Source organism: Ranitomeya imitator, chromosome 3 (genome assembly GCF_032444005.1).
Source record: "Ranitomeya imitator isolate aRanImi1 chromosome 3, aRanImi1.pri, whole genome shotgun sequence".
NCBI lineage: Eukaryota > Metazoa > Chordata > Amphibia > Anura > Dendrobatidae > Ranitomeya > Ranitomeya imitator.
Genome location: NC_091284.1, coordinates 141,646,170 through 141,662,736, shown reverse-complemented (window position 1 = coordinate 141,662,736; position 16,567 = coordinate 141,646,170). Strand labels below are relative to the sequence as shown.

General features: G+C 41.8%; 1 protein-coding gene across 2 annotated transcripts in view; it reads right to left on the bottom strand.

Moving 5' to 3' along the window:
- Nucleotides 1-1,061: 1,061 nt before the first annotated feature.
- POLA1 (DNA polymerase alpha 1, catalytic subunit) overlaps nucleotides 1,062-16,567 on the bottom strand; it is a 557,049-nt gene continuing 541,543 nt past the window's right edge. For both annotated transcript variants that reach the window (XM_069761539.1, XM_069761540.1), the window contains exon 36: nucleotides 1,062-2,047. In XM_069761539.1, the coding sequence (XP_069617640.1) occupies nucleotides 1,908-2,047 (140 nt within the window). In that variant the 3' untranslated portion in view covers nucleotides 1,062-1,907. The remainder of the gene's footprint in view (nucleotides 2,048-16,567) is intronic.

Below are 16,567 nucleotides of genomic sequence, written 5' to 3'. Positions count from 1 at the left end.
GAGGTGTCTTGTTGCTTGAATGGGAAAAAAATGTACTGCGTACAGTAACATTTCCTGTTAAAATGTACATAAATCATCAACTAAAACTCTGACTCGGAAGTGAACATAGCCTTCTATAACCGAATTAGGTTTCTCTAATGTCAGCTATTGCTATGCGAGCTCAGGAAAGTATTTAATAGCACGATTCACACTGTTACCAACCTTCCTTTTCGAAATTTATGTAGGCAACCCCCTGCCCTACTGTCTCCATCCCCAGTACCCTGTAGATTGTAAGCAGGTAAGGACAGGATCCTCTCTGTACTAGTCTACCATTGTTAGTTTGGTCACTGTAATTGTTATATGTTTTTTGTATGTAATCCACATGTACAGCACAATGGAATAATGCTGCAAAAATCAATAGGGAATATTGTCCAACGCATGCCACTAATAGAAGGCTCTTACATGTGCCTTTGTATATTTAACACTCCCATCTGATTTAAATAGGAGCTTATAACCAATATTTCTATTGTGCGATTGTATCTGAATGAACAGCTCTCCCCCTTCCTCCAGTAGGTAGCCTCTGCACAGGCCCATGGTAATCTATGAGTTAGTTTATTGGCAAGACGTGCTTGTACAGCAAGGTAAGTCCTATGTCTCTGTTCCCTATGAATTGTGCTCTCTCTCTACATGTTCTAACCTACTAATGCCCTTAGATGCTTACAGAAGATATCCAAAGCCTAGTCACTAGCAAATTTACATAGTCCAACTTTTTGATGTACTCATGAGGCATAATTTAGTACCGCACATTATATCAGGTAAATCACTGATGACCTGGATGATTTTACAGTTTTACTTTCCTTTCTGGGTAAGGACATACATTATGTAAGGAAGGTTTGTCTGTGTGAGGGAGAAAATGAAACATCTTACTTCACTCACCTTTCGAAGCTTAAAGAGTTGTTGGGGATGAGGGTCCCCCATAAGTCCTCAATCACTTATACAACATATGGTAAATGACCTATAATTTGGCAATGACCACCCAGTAAGAACACAACATTGGCAGACATAACACTAGTATGTTACAATGCATTTAAAAGACTTTATTTTATTTGTTTACTTTACGTAAAAATGTACACTTATTTGTTGGAAACTACAAAACTTACAAAGAGTCTCGACATTTATTAAAAACAGTGAACTCAAACCGGTCTCAGAAAAATTATCTTTATGCCCACCTGAACATCAGCTTTCAATTCCTAGATGATTCTGGAAAAGGACACAGTTTCATCGGAAGCTATGTGCAACTATGTCATGCTTTGTCTTAGTTTTGATGCACACATTTCAAAAGCACATTAAACGCAGTATATAAAAAAAAAATCAGTTAACAAACAAAACATTAAACCACCAAACAACAACATTGTTAAGTAATTTATAATAAAATCATAGTCACATGTAAAGTACAGGGATGCAATTGACTGCTAGTCTGCTCTACACCTCTATATTTAAATATACAATTTCAGACATTGCTCTATTGAGTCACTTTATTAATTACTATGTTTGTGACGAGAAGCTGATAAACTGGAAAAGGACAAAACATTAGTGCTCCTGCCAAGACCTTCGGTAACCTTGTTTGCTGAAAGCACCTCCACTAAACACTGAGCAGTAATGTCTAGGATCACTTACACTGCAGCCTCGCTCACTGGAAATTATTCAATTAATGTAGCAGTCCATTTATCGCTCAGGTCTTCCAGGATTTTACAATTAAAATACAATATAATGTGACAGAATGATGTATAAAAACACTATTGTGAAACTATTCATTTTAACAAATATATATTGCTTACAAAGAATATTTAACCTAAAAGTTCCTAATGAAAACTCTCACGTTAAGGTCAATGTTGACACTTCAAGGCACTTAGTGAAACTATTTTATTTTATTTGATTACAGTGAGGGTCTGGAACAGCTTGCTCAGATTTACTTCAGAGTATCCACTACGTGAGAGAATTTGGTCGGTGGCGTGTTTTAGCTTCTTATAGGCAGTTTCTGCTTCTTGATAATGCTTTTTCAAGTAACCTGCAACAAAAATAAATTAATTACAAAACTTGTAAAATAAAATAAACTGCAATGTGGCTTAGAATGAGTCAATTATCAAATAAATACATAACCATCAGACCCAAAGTAAAAAAAAAAGATTTAAGTTAAGAGGCATCACACAAAATAAATGCTGAAAGAAGCACTCCCATCAAAGTTTGTATCATATAATATATTGCAGTTGTATTTTATATCACTGTGTGTGTCACTCGTTTTGCCTTTCTACCCAGTTAATTTTTCTCTTCTCCATTAGGTCTATGACATCAAGTGTTTAATAACCAAGTGGCTGAATCCTTCTAAACGCTATGTAGAAACAGGAAGTCTCACTTCACTGCATGAATAATCATTAGAACTACAATTCTACATCACTGCAAAGTCCCTGGCAGGGGAAAGTAACAGAGCAGCAGGGACAGGAGGTGAAGGGGGATGACATGAAGGGATGAGAGACTTTCTGTTTCTACATAGAGCAAATGGAAGAATTAACTGTGGAAAAGTGAAAATGAGCAATTGCAAGTAGTGGTACACAGTGCTATATGATATGATGATTGCAATTTATTAAGAGGATAAAAACTTTGATGGGAAGAGTAGCTCTTTAAATTAACCTGAATTCCTGTCAGTAAGCTCAGGGCTTGTTAAAGCCTTAGGGGGGATTCATCAAAGCTTTTATGCTAGAAAATGCTTTCAAAACATGCAATTTTTTGAGTAATTTTTTTTTAAACTTTTGCAATTTTCCCAACAGTTTGAGGGTATGTGCACACTTTAACCCCTTTACCCCCAAGAGTGGTTTGCACGTTAATGACCAGGCCAATTTTAACACTTCTGACCACTGTCCTTTTATGAGGTTTTAACTCTGGAACGCTTCAACGGATCCAGGTGATTCTGACATTGTTTTCTCGTGACATATTGTACTTCATGTTACTGGTAACATTTCTTTGATATTACCTGTGTTTATTTGTGAAAAAAACAGAAATTTGGCGAAAATTTTGAAAATTTCGCAATTTTCCAACTTTGAATTTTTATGCAATTAAATCACAGATATGTCACACAAAATACTTAAGTAACATTTCCCACATGTCTACTTTACATCAGCACAATTTTGGAACCAAAATTTTTTTTTGTTAGGGAGTTATAAGGGTTAAAAGTTGACCAGCAATTTCTCATTTTTACAACACCATTTTTTTTTTTAGGGACCACATATCATTTGAAGTCATTTTGAGGGGTCTATATGATAGAAAATAACCAAGTGTGACACCATTCTAAAAACTGCACTCCTCAAGGTGCTCAAAACCACATTCAAGAAGTTTATTAACCCTTCAGGTGTTTCACAGGAATTTTTGGAATGTTTAAATAAAAATGAACATTTAACTTTTTTTCACAAATAAATTACTTCAGCTCCAATTTGTTTTATTTTACCAAGGGTAACAGAAGAAACTGGACCCCAAAAGTTGTTGTACAATTTGTTCTGAGTACGCTGATACCCCATATGTGGGGGTAAACCACTGTTTGGGCGCATGGCAGAGCTCGGAAGGGAAGGAGCGCCATTTGGAATGCAGACTTAGATGGAATGGTCTGCAGGCGTCACATTGCATTTGCAGAGCCCCTAATGTACCTAAACAGTAGAAATCCCCAAGTGACCCCATATTGGAAACTAGACCCCCCAAGGAACTTATCTAGATGTGTTGTGAGAACTTTGAACCCCCAAGTGTTTCACTACAATTTATAACACAGCCGTGAAAATAAAAAAATCTTTTTTTCCCCCAAACATTATTTTTTAGCCCCCAGTTTTGTATTTTACCAAGGGTAGCAGGAGAAATTTTACCCCAAAAGTTGTTGTTTAATGTGTCCTGAGTACGCTGATACCCAATATGTTGGGGTAAACCCCTGTTTGGGCGCACTGGAGAGCTTGGAAGGGAAGGAGCACTGTTTTACTTTTTCAACGCAGAATTGGCTGGAATTGAGATCGGACGCCATGTCGCGTTTGGAGAGCCCTGATGTGCCTAAACAGTGGAAACCCCCCAATTATAACAACCGAAACCCTAATCCAAACACACCCCTAACCTTAATCCCAATGGTAACCCTAACCACACCCCTAACCCTGACACACCCCTAACCCTAATCCCAACCCTATTCCCAACTGTAAATGTAATCCAAACCCTAACCCTAACTTTAGCCCAACCCTAACTTTAGCCCCAACCCTAACTGTAGCCTTAACCCTAGCCCTAACCCTAATTGGAAAATGGAAATAAATACATTTTTTTTAAATTTTTCCCTAACTAAGGGGGTGATGAAGGGGGGTTTGATTTACTTTTATAGCGGGTTTTTATGTTTGGCTGCTGTCACACTTTTTTTTGCGCGTTTATACCGTTCTGCGTTTGGTAAAATGGATAAAGCAGTTTTATTCTTCGGGTCAGTACGATTCCTCAATTATATTTTTTTAATGTTTTGGCGCTTTTATACGATAAAAACTATTTTATAGAAAAAATAATTATTTTTGCATCGCTTTATTCTGAGGACTATAACTTTTATTTTTTCGCTGATGATGCTGTATGGCGGCTTGTTTTTTGCGGCACAAGATGACGTTTTCAGCGGTACCATGGTTATTTATATCTGTCTTTTTGATCGCGTGTTATTCCACTTTTTGATTTGTGGTATGTTAATAAAGCATTGCTTTTTGCCTCTTTTTTTAACGGTGTTCACTGTAGGGGTTAACTAGTGGGACAGTTCTATAGTTTGGGTCGTTACAGACGCAACGATACTAAATATGTGTACTTTTATTGTTTTTTTTTATTTAGACAAAGAAATGTATTTATGGGAACAATATATATATTTTTGGCGGAATTTTTTTTTTATTTTTTTTTTACGCATGTGAATTTTTTTTTTTTACACTATAACATTGCCCCAAGGGGGGGGGGTGTGTTGCGGGGTGGGGGGGCATCATGTTATAGTGTAAGATCGGTGATCTGACACTTTGCTGTGCACTGTGTCAGATCAGCGATCTGACGTGCACTCATAGAGGCTTCCCGGCGCCTGCTCTAAGCAGGCGCTGTGAAGCCACCTCTCTGCAGGACCTGGATGCAGCCCCGTGGCCATTTTGGATCTGGGTCTGCTGCAGGGAGGAAGTTAGGAGACCCTCAGAGCAATGCGATCACATTGCGTTGCTTCGGGGGTCTCAGGGAAGCCCGCAGGGTGCCCCCTCCCTGCGCGATGCTTCCCTATACCGCCGGAACACTGCGATCATGTTTGATCGCAGTGTGCCAGGGGTTAATGTGCCGGGGGCGGTCCGTGACCGTTCCTGGCACAGTGCCGGATGTCAGCTGCGATAGTCAGCTGACACCCGGCCGCGCTCTCCCAGTGAGTGCGGCCGATCGCTATGACATACTATCCCATCAGTGGTCATACGGCCCCACCCCACCTCGACGGGATGGTACGTCACATGTCAGAAAGGGGTTAAGTACCTGCTGCAGAAACCTCTAAATCTCCTTAAAGGAAAAACACAGTGAAATAGGCGTGTTTTTACATGTGTTTTGTTGCAGATTTTTCCACACATTAGTATGGGTGACATTTGCTCAAAAACTCTGAAAGAATTAACATGCTTCAGATTTTAATCTGCTCCAAATCTGAAAGGAAAAAATAAGCAAGGTGTGCATGAGACCTCAGGAATTTCATTAATTTTGCTGGCACTGGGAAATCCTTCAGATTTTGTGACAAATCTGCGCAGAAGATAACATAATTGCAATGTGTGCACAGACCCTGAAGCAGCTCCGCCAAAATAGGCAGAACTAAGGCGTGGCTATGTCCACCCATCACGTTCTGTTAAAGGGACAGTCTTTATTTTACACAAAAAAATGCTACTAGGAGAGTGGACCTAGAGGCCACTACTATACATACTACTGCAATCTCTCCTGAATGATAGTTCTAGTTCTCCATATACTTTTTCCGTAATGGGAAAAACTGTGGTCATTAAAGACAAATTTTACCACTGCATTGATGTGAATACTTTTCTGCCCAATGATGACAGAAGTATTCTAGGAGTGATACCTTTATTGGCTAACCAGAAAATAATATGTTTGCAAGCTTTCAGAGCACAGAGGCTCCTTGCCTGTAGAAGGAGCCTCTGTGCTCTGAAAGCATGCAAACATTATTTTCTGGTTAGCCAATAAAGGTATCACTCCTAGAATACTTCTGTCATCATTGGGCAGAAAAGTATTCACATCAATTTTTCTGGCAAACACGGTACCACAATACAATTTGTTATTGCACACCACCACTGCATTGAAAATCTTGATAGTGAATGATAGGTTCAGGAGCAGAAATAAGATTTCTCTAATAAGATGCATTACAAAGTATTATTTTCACGTGTACTATTGATTTAATGAAAAAAATATTAAAATTGTTATTCTGATATTGATGATAAAGGTGGTTCTACAAACTATTGAAATGTGGGTGTACTTTTTAAAAAAACAACACACTGCTTCTACAGTTTGGCCTAGTTTGACATGATGCAATTTGTCATGTGATGTCCATCAGTGCTTATATTTACCCATCTTTTAGACATTTCAGGATGGTTTGTATGGGTCCCAATATGTAAAACCATAGAAGTCTGAGGGTGTACTTTACTTTTATGACTATCTAAAAAAAAAAGTTACTTCAAGTAAATAGCAACCCAAAAACATTGCTATTGAAGTTTTTTTTTTTTTACTATAAAGCATTAAATATAAAATACATAAACATTTGTGTCAAACATTACTCAGCAAAAGTACCATTTTATTCAGTATGCTGTAGATTCCTGCACATCATCAGCTGGAAAAAATTCTGTAAAGTACTCAGAACTCCCATCCCCCCATTATATGTCTACTGTAAAATAGTAAATATGCCGTGAGAAAGGGGAGAGGAGGGAGAAGCTGCTGCAGTATATTCTCCTCTAGTGTATAAGATTGCAAGTTGTACAAGAGGAGGGGAAGCAGCCAGATGAAACGGAATTGGCTTAGAGTACATATAGCTTTATTATAACCAGAAAAGCCCATCCATTTCTATATAAACTAATAGAGGATAGAAAATAACTAAAATAAGCAGGTCCAGCAGTATACTTTTGAATTGGATTGATTGCGGTTTTAATAATATCAGGCTGCTAAAAGTCTAATGGCTAATTTACACTAGCTGATAAATCCGGAAAAGAACTTTACTACCGATTCTCCATGTCAAAACGGGCAGAAAATTACTAGGAGAACAAGATACTTGTTCACTAGGCGAACTGATTTTTAAGAATGTTTGAAAATGATCCCTGTTGTGAATTCTGTTGTCGGGCTCCCTCCTGTGGTCATGAATGGTACTTCGGCTGGTTCTGTCCATGGACTTCCTCTGGTGGGTGTTTCTGAGTTTCCTTCCACAGGTGACGAGGTTAATTCGTTAGCTGCTGCTCTATTTAACTCCACTTAGATCTTTGCTCCATGCCACCTGTCAATGTTCCAGTATTGGTCTAGTTCACTCCTGGATCGTTCTTGTGACCTGTCTTCCCAGCAGAAGCTAAGTTCCAGCTTGTATTTCTTTGGTTTGCTATTTTTCTGTCCAGCTTGCTATTTCTATTGTTGTCTTGCTTGCTGGAAGCTCTGGGACGCAGAGGGAGCGCCTCCGTACCGTGAGTCGGTGCGGAGGGTCTTTTTGCGCCCTCTGCGTGGTCTTTTTGTAGGTTTTTGTGGTGACCGCAAAGTAACCTTTCCTATCCTCGGTCTGTTCAGTAAGTCGGGCCTCACTTTGCTAAATCTCTTTCATCTCTGTGTTTGTATTTTCATCTTTACTCACAGTCATTATATGTGGGGGGCTGCCTTTTCCTTTGGGGAATTTCTCTGAGGCAAGGTAGGCTTTATTTTTCTACCTTCAGGGCTAGCTAGTTCCTTAGGCTGTGCCGAGTTGCATAGGGAGCGTTAGGCGCAATCCACGGCTATTTCTAGTGTGTTTGATAGGATTAGGGATTGCGGTCAGCAGAGTTCCCACGTCCCAGAGCTCGTCCTTATTATCAGTAACTATCAGGTCATTCCGTGTGCTCTTAACCACCAGGTCAATTATTGTCCTGACCACCAGGTCATAACAGTACAGGTGGCCCAAAGTACTAATGCATCTCAATAGAGGGATAAGAGAAGTTCTGAGACCATTTTTTTTTCTTTGCAGTGTGTTTTGTCTCTACTTTCCCCTTTACCTCTGGGTGGTTCAGGACGCAGGTGTAAACATGGACATTCAAGGTCTGTCCTCTTGGATGGATAATCTCACTACAAGGGTACAAAACATTCAAGATTTTGTGGTTCAGAATCCGATGTCAGAGCCTAGGATTCCAATTCCTGATTTGTTTTTTGGTGATAGATCTAAGTTCTTGAATTTCAAAAATAATTGTAAATTGTTTCTTGCCTTGAAACCTCGCTCCTCAGGTGACCCTGTTCAACAAGTAAAGATCATTATTTCTCTGTTACGTGGTGACCCTCAAGACTGGGCATTTTCCCTTGCGCCAGGAGATCCGGCATTGCGTGATGTTGATGCGTTTTTCCTGGCGCTTGGATTGCTTTATGACGAACCTAATTCAGTGGATCAGGCAGAGAAAATCTTGCTGGCTCTGTGTCAGGGTCAGGATGAAGCGGAGATATATTGTCAGAAGTTTAGAAAGTGGTCTGTGCTCACTCAGTGGAATGAATGTGCCCTGGCAGCAATCTTCAGAAAGGGTCTCTCTGAAGCCCTTAAGGATGTCATGGTGGGATTTCCCATGCCTGCTGGTCTGAATGAGTCTATGTCCTTGGCCATTCAGATCGATCGACGCTTGCGTGAGCGTAAGGCTGTGCACCATTTGGCGGTACTATCTGAGCATGGGCCTGAGCCTATGCAGTGTGATAGGACCTTGACAAGAGCTGAACGGCAAGAACACAGACGTCGGAATGGGCTATGTTTTTACTGTGGTGATTCCACTCATGCTATCTCCGATTGTCCTAAGCGCACTAAGCGGTTCGCTAGGTCTGCCACCATTGGTACGGTACAGTCTAAATTTCTATTGTCCGTTACTCTGATTTGCTCTTTGTCATCCTATTCTGTTATGGCATTTGTGGATTCAGGCGCTGCCCTGAATTTGATGGACTTGGAGTATGCTAGGCGCTGTGGTTTTTTCTTGGAGCCCTTGCAGTATCCTATTCCATTGAGAGGAATTGATGCTACGCCTTTGGCCAAGAATAAGCCTCAGTACTGGACCCAATTGACCATGTGCATGGCTCCTGCACATCAGGAGGATATCCACTTTCTGGTGTTGCATAATCTGCATGATGTGGTCGTTTTGGGGTTGCCATGGCTACAGGTTCATAATCCAGTACTGGACTGGAAATCTATGTCTGTGTCCAGCTGGGGTTGCCAGGGGGTACATGGTGATGTTCCATTTTTGTCTATTTCGTCTTCCACTCCTTCTGAAGTTCCAGAGTTTTTGTCGGATTATCGGGATGTATTTGATGAGCCCAAAGCCAGTGCCCTACCTCCTCATAGGGATTGCGATTGTGCAATTAATTTGATTCCTAGTAGTAAGTTTCCTAAGGGCCGATTGTTCAATTTATCTGTGCCAGAACACGCCGCTATGCGGAGTTATATAAAGGAATCCTTGGAGAAAGGCCATATTCGCCCGTCGTCATCACCGTTAGGAGCAGGGTTATTTTTTGTGGCCAAGAAGGATGGTTCTTTGAGACCTTGTATTGATTACCGCCTTCTTAATAAAATTAGTCAAATTTCAGTATCCTTTGCCGTTGCTGTCTGATTTGTTTGCTCGTATTAAAGGGGCTAGTTGGTTCACCAAGATAGATCTTCGAGGGGCGTATAACCTTGTGCGTATTAAACAAGGCGATGAATGGAAAACAGCATTTAATACGCCCGAGGGCCATTTTGAGTACCTGGTTATGCCATTCGGGCTTTCCAATGCTCCATTAGTATTTCAGTCCTTTATGCATGACATCTTCCGAGAGTACCTGGATAAATTCCTGATTGTGTATTTGGATGATATTTTGGTCTTTTCGGATGATTGGGAGTCTCATGTGAAGCAGGTCAGAATGGTGTTCCAGGTCCTTCGTTCGAATTCCTTGTTTGTGAAGGGGTCAAAGTGTCTCTTTGGAGTTCAGGTGGTTTCATTTTTGGGGTTCATTTTTTCCCCTTCTACTATCGAGATGGACCCTGTTAAAGTCCAGGCCATTTACGATTGGACTCAGCCGACATCTGTGAAGAGCCTGCAAAAGTTCCTGGGCTTTGCTAATTTTTATCGGCGCTTCATCGCTAATTTTTCTACTGTTGCTAAACCGTTGACTGATTTGACCAAGAAGGGTGCTGATGTGGTCAATTGGTCTTCTGCAGCTGTAGAGGCTTTTCAGGAGTTGAAGCGTCGTTTTTCTTCTGCCCCTGTGTTGTGCCAGCCAGATGTTTCGCTCCCGTTTCAGGTTGAGGTTGATGCTTCTGAGATTGGAGCAGGGGCTGTTTTGTCGCAAAGAAGTTCTGATGGCTCGGTGATGAAGCCATGTGCTTTCTTTTCTAGAAAGTTTTCGCCTGCTGAGCGTAATTATGATGTTGGTAATCGTGAGTTGTTGGCCATGAAGTGGGCATTCGAGGAGTGGCGTCATTGGCTTGAAGGAGCCAAGCATCGCGTGGTGGTCTTGACAGATCACAAGAATTTGCCTTATCTTGAGTCTGCTAAACGGTTGAATCCGAGACAGGCTCGATGGTCGTTATTTTTCTCCCGTTTTGATTTTGTGGTTTCGTACCTTCCGGGCTCTAAGAATGTGAAGGCTGATGCCCTGTCAAGGAGTTTTGTGCCTGACTCTCCGGGTGTTCCTGAGCCGGCGGGTATTCTCAAAGAGGGGGTAATTTTGTCTGCCATCTCCCCTGATTTGCGGTGGGTGCTGCAAAAATTTCAGGCTGATAGACCTGACCGTTGCCCAGCGGAGAAACTGTTTGTCCCTGATAGATGGACTAGTAGAGTTATCTCTGAGATTCATTGTTCAGTGTTGGCTGGTCATCCTGGAATCTTTGGTACCAGAGATTTGGTGGCTAGATCCTTTTGGTGGTCGTCTTAGTCACGGGATGTGCGTTCTTTTGTGCAGTCCTGTGGGACTTGTGCTCGGGCTAAGCCCTGCTGTTCTCGTGCCAGTGGGTTGCTTTTGCCCTTGCCGGTCCCGAAGAGGCCCTGGACGCATATTTCTATGGATTTTATTTCGGATCTCCCCGTCTCTCAAAAGATGTCGGTCATTTGGGTGGTTTGTGATCGCTTTTCTAAGATGGTCCATTTGGTACCTTTGCCTAAATTGCCTTCCTCCTCTGATTTGGTGCCATTGTTTTTCCAGCATGTGGTTCGTTTACATGGTATCCCGGAGAACATAGTTTCTGACAGAGGTTCCCAGTTTGTTTCGAGGTTTTGGCGATCCTTTTGTGCAAGGATGGGCATTGATTTGTCTTTTTCCTCGGCTTTCCATCCTCAGACAAATGGCCAAACCGAACGAACTAATCAAACTTTGGAAACATATCTGAGATGCTTTGTTTCTGCTGATCAGGATGATTGGGTGTCCTTTTTGCCTTTGGCTGAGTTCGCCCTTAATAATCGGGCCAGCTCGGCTACTTTGGTTTTGCCGTTTTTCTGCAGTTCTGGTTTCCATCCTCGTTTCTCTTCAGGGCAGGTTGAGTCTTCGGACTGTCCTGGTGTAGATATTGTGGTGGATAGGTTGCAGCAGATTTGGACTCATGTGGTGAACAATTTGACATTGTCCCAGGAGAAGGCTCAACGTTTCGCTAACCGCCGGCGCTGTGTGGGTCCCCGACTTCGTGTTGGGGGATTTGGTTTGGTTGTCGTCTCGTTATGTTCCTATGAAGGTTTCCTCTCCTAAGTTTAAGCCTCGTTTCATTGGTCCGTATAAGATTTCTGAGGTTATCAATCCTGTGTCATTTCGTTTGGCCCTTCCAGCTTCTTTTGCTATCCATAATGTGTTCTATAGGTCGTTATTGCGGAGATACGTGGCGCCTGTGGTTCCATCTGTTGATCCTCCTGCCCCGGTGTTGGTTGAGGGGGAGTTGGAGTATGTGGTGGAGAAGATTTTGGATTCTCGTGTTTCGAGACGGAAACTCCAGTACCTGGTCAAGTGGAAGGGTTATGGTCAGGAAGATAATTCCTGGGTTTTTGCCTCTGATGTTCATGCTGCCGATCTGGTTTGTGCCTTTCATTTGGCTCATCCTGGTCGGCCTGGGGGCTCTGGTGAGGGTTCGGTGACCCCTCCTCAAGGGGGGGTAATGTTGTGAATTCTGTTGTCGGGCTCCCTCCTGTGGTCATGAATGGTACTTCGGCTGGTTCTGTCCATGGACTTCCTCTGGTGGGTGTTTCTGAGTTTCCTTCCACAGGTGACGAGGTTAATTCGTTAGCTGCTGCTCTATTTAACTCCACTTAGATCTTTGCTCCATGCCACCTGTCAATGTTCCAGTATTGGTCTAGTTCACTCCTGGATCGTTCTTGTGACCTGTCTTCCCAGCAGTAGCTAAGTTCCAGCTTGTATTTCTTTGGTTTGCTATTTTTCTGTCCAGCTTGCTATTTCTATTGTTGTCTTGCTTGCTGGAAGCTCTGGGACGCAGAGGGAGCGCCTCCGCACCGTGAGTCGGTGCGGAGGGTCTTTTTGCGCCCTCTGCGTGGTCTTTTTGTAGGTTTTTGTGCTGACCGCAAAGTAACCTTTCCTATCCTCGGTCTGTTCAGTAAGTCGGGCCTCACTTTGCTAAATCTATTTCATCTGTGTTTGTATTTTCATCTTTACTCACAGTCATATGTGGGGGGCTGCCTTTTCCTTTGGGGAATTTCTCTGAGGCAAGGTAGGCTTTATTTTTCTACCTTCAGGGCTAGCTAGTTCCTTAGGCTGTGCCGAGTTGCATAGGGAGCGTTAGGCGCAATCCACGGCTATTTCTAGTGTGTTTGATAGGATTAGGGATTGCGGTCAGCAGAGTTCCCACGTCCCAGAGCTCGTCCTTATTATCAGTAACTATCAGGTCATTCCGTGTGCTCTTAACCACCAGGTCCATTATTGTCCTGACCACCAGGTCATAACAGATCCCGTATACACCAGAAGACATGTTGACAAATTTTATTTGTTCACAGAATGATTGAATTAATGATCGTTACATGCACGTAGAAGTGCAGTCGACCAGTGTAAATAGGCTAACAAGTGAACGCAAATTGCCTTACATGTAGCCTATAGGCAGTTGTTTAACGGCCATGATTGGGGCGTCTAAATGCAATTTAAGACCCTAAATGCCAAATTATCATGTCTAAACCCCCCCCCCCCCCAAAAAAAAAAAAAACATTTGAACTGCCATCAGCTGAGTGCCACTGTAGCTAAATAATAACTTGATAGAAGCTGTTAAGAGCATGAAAAGTTAGAAATTAGTTTTGGTAAAAATTATTAAAAAAATAAAAGTGTAAAAACCCCTTCAATCTGCAGTAATGATGCTATAGCTAAACAGTATTGCTATAGTTTAGGCTATGTAGGAAGGCAATAAGAAATAGCTAAACAGGTTTAAGTGGCAGTTTGCAGAGCTACAGTATTCCTTTAAAATTTGAAGGTGACACTTTGATAAATGCATTAGGCAATGTATATTATCACCACTCACAAATACACACTGTGCTCCAAAGTTGTGACTTAAATTCTAACTTTACGCATTTAAGAAAATGTACACTTAATTTACACGGTAATTTCTCAGATTCAAACGCTTATGACTCATCATCCATGATAATTCTATAATCTACGGTAAATTCACAGTAATCAAACAATAAGGCTAAAAACCTTTGTTCGTAGTGCACAACTCATTTATGCAAGTAAATAAAATGATCGCTTCCCGCGCACACATTGAGGGACATTATTTTATGTATACCAGATTCTAATTGAAAATGCCATAAGAATTTTGACTTCTGATATTTGTGTTACTTACAATATAGAAATTATAGAAATATGTCAAAGGTGCCCCAAATTTTACAAGTTCAACATTTTAGCTTTTTCTGCTCAAAAGTGGGCAAGTTTTAGACTTTTTCCTTCTTGCTTTTTTCCCTCCCCTTCATCCAAAAGCCATTATTTTTTCTTGATTAAGCCATAGCCTTTTTTTGCAGGGTGAGTTGCACTTTTGAATGACACCATTGTGTGGTAAAAATAACACAAACATGATTTTCCAGGTCAGCCCAATTATGGCTTTGAACCAAGTTTTTCAAGCTGAACTGGACATAAAAGTTGAATAAAAAATGTGTTTTATTTCCGCTTCTCCAATGCGGAGATATTAGTACTCAAAGTACTAGGCAACTAATCAGTTAACTTTTGTTAAGTTTAAAGGGAACCTATCACCAGGTTTGGATGATACGAGTTACGGCCACTGCCTTTCAGGGCTTATATACAGCATTCCAGGTCGGGTTGGGGCTTATATACAGCATTATAGAATGCTGTATATAAGCCCTAAAAGGCAGTGACCGCATTGCTTATTGGCCTAACCTGGTGACAGGTTCCCTTTAAGTAGGTGCTATCAACGTGTTTTCACGGATTATAAGTAGCAGCAACAGTGTTAGAAATAACAACACCCCCCCACAATAGCTTAGCGCAGATTTCTCAGTGTGTGAAATGTAAGGACCTCCTGTTTAACTTCGTGCATTACTAGAAAGTGATTTCAGATACCTTTCACACAAGACCATTATATGAGAAGGCTGTCATATCTCACATAGGAGCAGTCTGCTCTGCTCTCACCATAGATTAATTACAAGTTGATGAGAACACAACAAACATACGTCGCATCCTGTCACCTTTGAGTTCACCTTCGGTCAGGAGGTATGGAGGTATTATTTTTATACAATTTTTAGCCCCCTAAAGGGGACTCGGATCTACTCTGGTCTAAGTACTTGCACAATATACGTACGCTACTCACCTGGTAGCAGTGTTTTTTCAGGAGCCATGACAGCACAACGAGAGAGGGGATCCGCCCTTCAGGGACAGGAAACCTACAGACATAAAAAGGGCGGCACCTCTCTCCCACGTCAGTTGTTTCCAGAGCATGAGAGGACCACCTTGGTTAATAACACAGATGCAGTATATACATGAATACTTTTTATTATGCAAGTGAACATAAACTTTAACTCAAGATTAACAGGGTGTTGCATCATCCAAAAATATAGGGTAGGGAATCTAAGGGTGCTGTCATGGCTCCTGAAAAAACACTGCTACCAGGTGAGTAGCGTACGTATTTATTCAGTCGCCATGACAGCACAACGAGAGACTTTCAGAGACGAAAGATTTAGGGGGGGATAATAGCTTCTAGCACTCTTCTCCCAAACGTAAGGTCTGAGGAACTACCCAGATCTAATCTGTAATGTCTAAGAAAGGTAGAAGGGGAAGACCATGTGGCCGCCTTACATATGTCTTCGATTGACACTTCTGACCTCTCCGCCCAGGAAGATGCCATGGCTCGCGTGGAGTGTGCCTTTATACCATCTGGAACTTCGTTGCCACCTGCGGTATAAGCGAGAGAGATTGCCTCCCTAATCCATCTGGCTAGAGTGTTTTTAGATACTCTAAGACCTTTCCTTACCCCTTGATAGGCTACAAATAAAGAGTTATCTTTTTTCCAGGAATCTGAAACTGTAATATATCTAAGGAGGCATCTCCTCACATCTAAGCAATGGAATTTACGTTCCTTATCGTTAGTAGGATTGGAGCAAAAGGAGGGAAGGACTACCTCCTGAACCCTGTGAAATTTAGACGCAACTTTAGGCAGATATAGGGGATCGGGTTTTAATATGACCCTATCCTCCCTAACTTGCATGTATGGTGGATGTCTGGAGAGTGCCTGCAGATCACTAACCCTCCTAGCAGATGTGAGAGCAACTAACAGGGCTGTTTTGATTGACAGGATCTTCACAGGAATAGTATCAATGGGCTCGAATGGGGCTTGCGTCAGGGCTGAGAGTACCAAATTTAGGTCCCATGGGACTAACCTTTGTTTAATAATTGGTCTAGACCTGGTGACTGCTTTAAAGAATCTAGCAATCCAGTGATTACTGGCTAAATTAAGATTATATAACGCTCCCAGCGCTGACACCTGAACTCTAAGAGTACTTGTGGCCAAGCCCATTTCCAGGCCTTTTTGTAAAAATTCAAGAACCTGGTTAATACATGGTTCTTGGTCAATTTGAGCCCCTGAAAAAGATAAAAATTTTCTCCATACTCTCACATAAATGCCCGTTGTAGATGGTTTTCTACTTTTAAGGAGAGTATTAACCAGATTCTGAGAGAATCCTTTCCCCCTCAGTAAGGACCTCTCAAGTTCCATGCCGCTAGGTGTAAGTTGGCTACTTGAGGATGGAGGATTGGTCCCTGGGAGAGCAGATCTGGTAGCTCTGGAAGAATCCATGGTTGGCAGACAGACATCTTTCTCAGCCAAGGAAACCAAGCCCTCTTGGGCCAAAATGGAGCTACCAAGATTACCCGGGCCTTG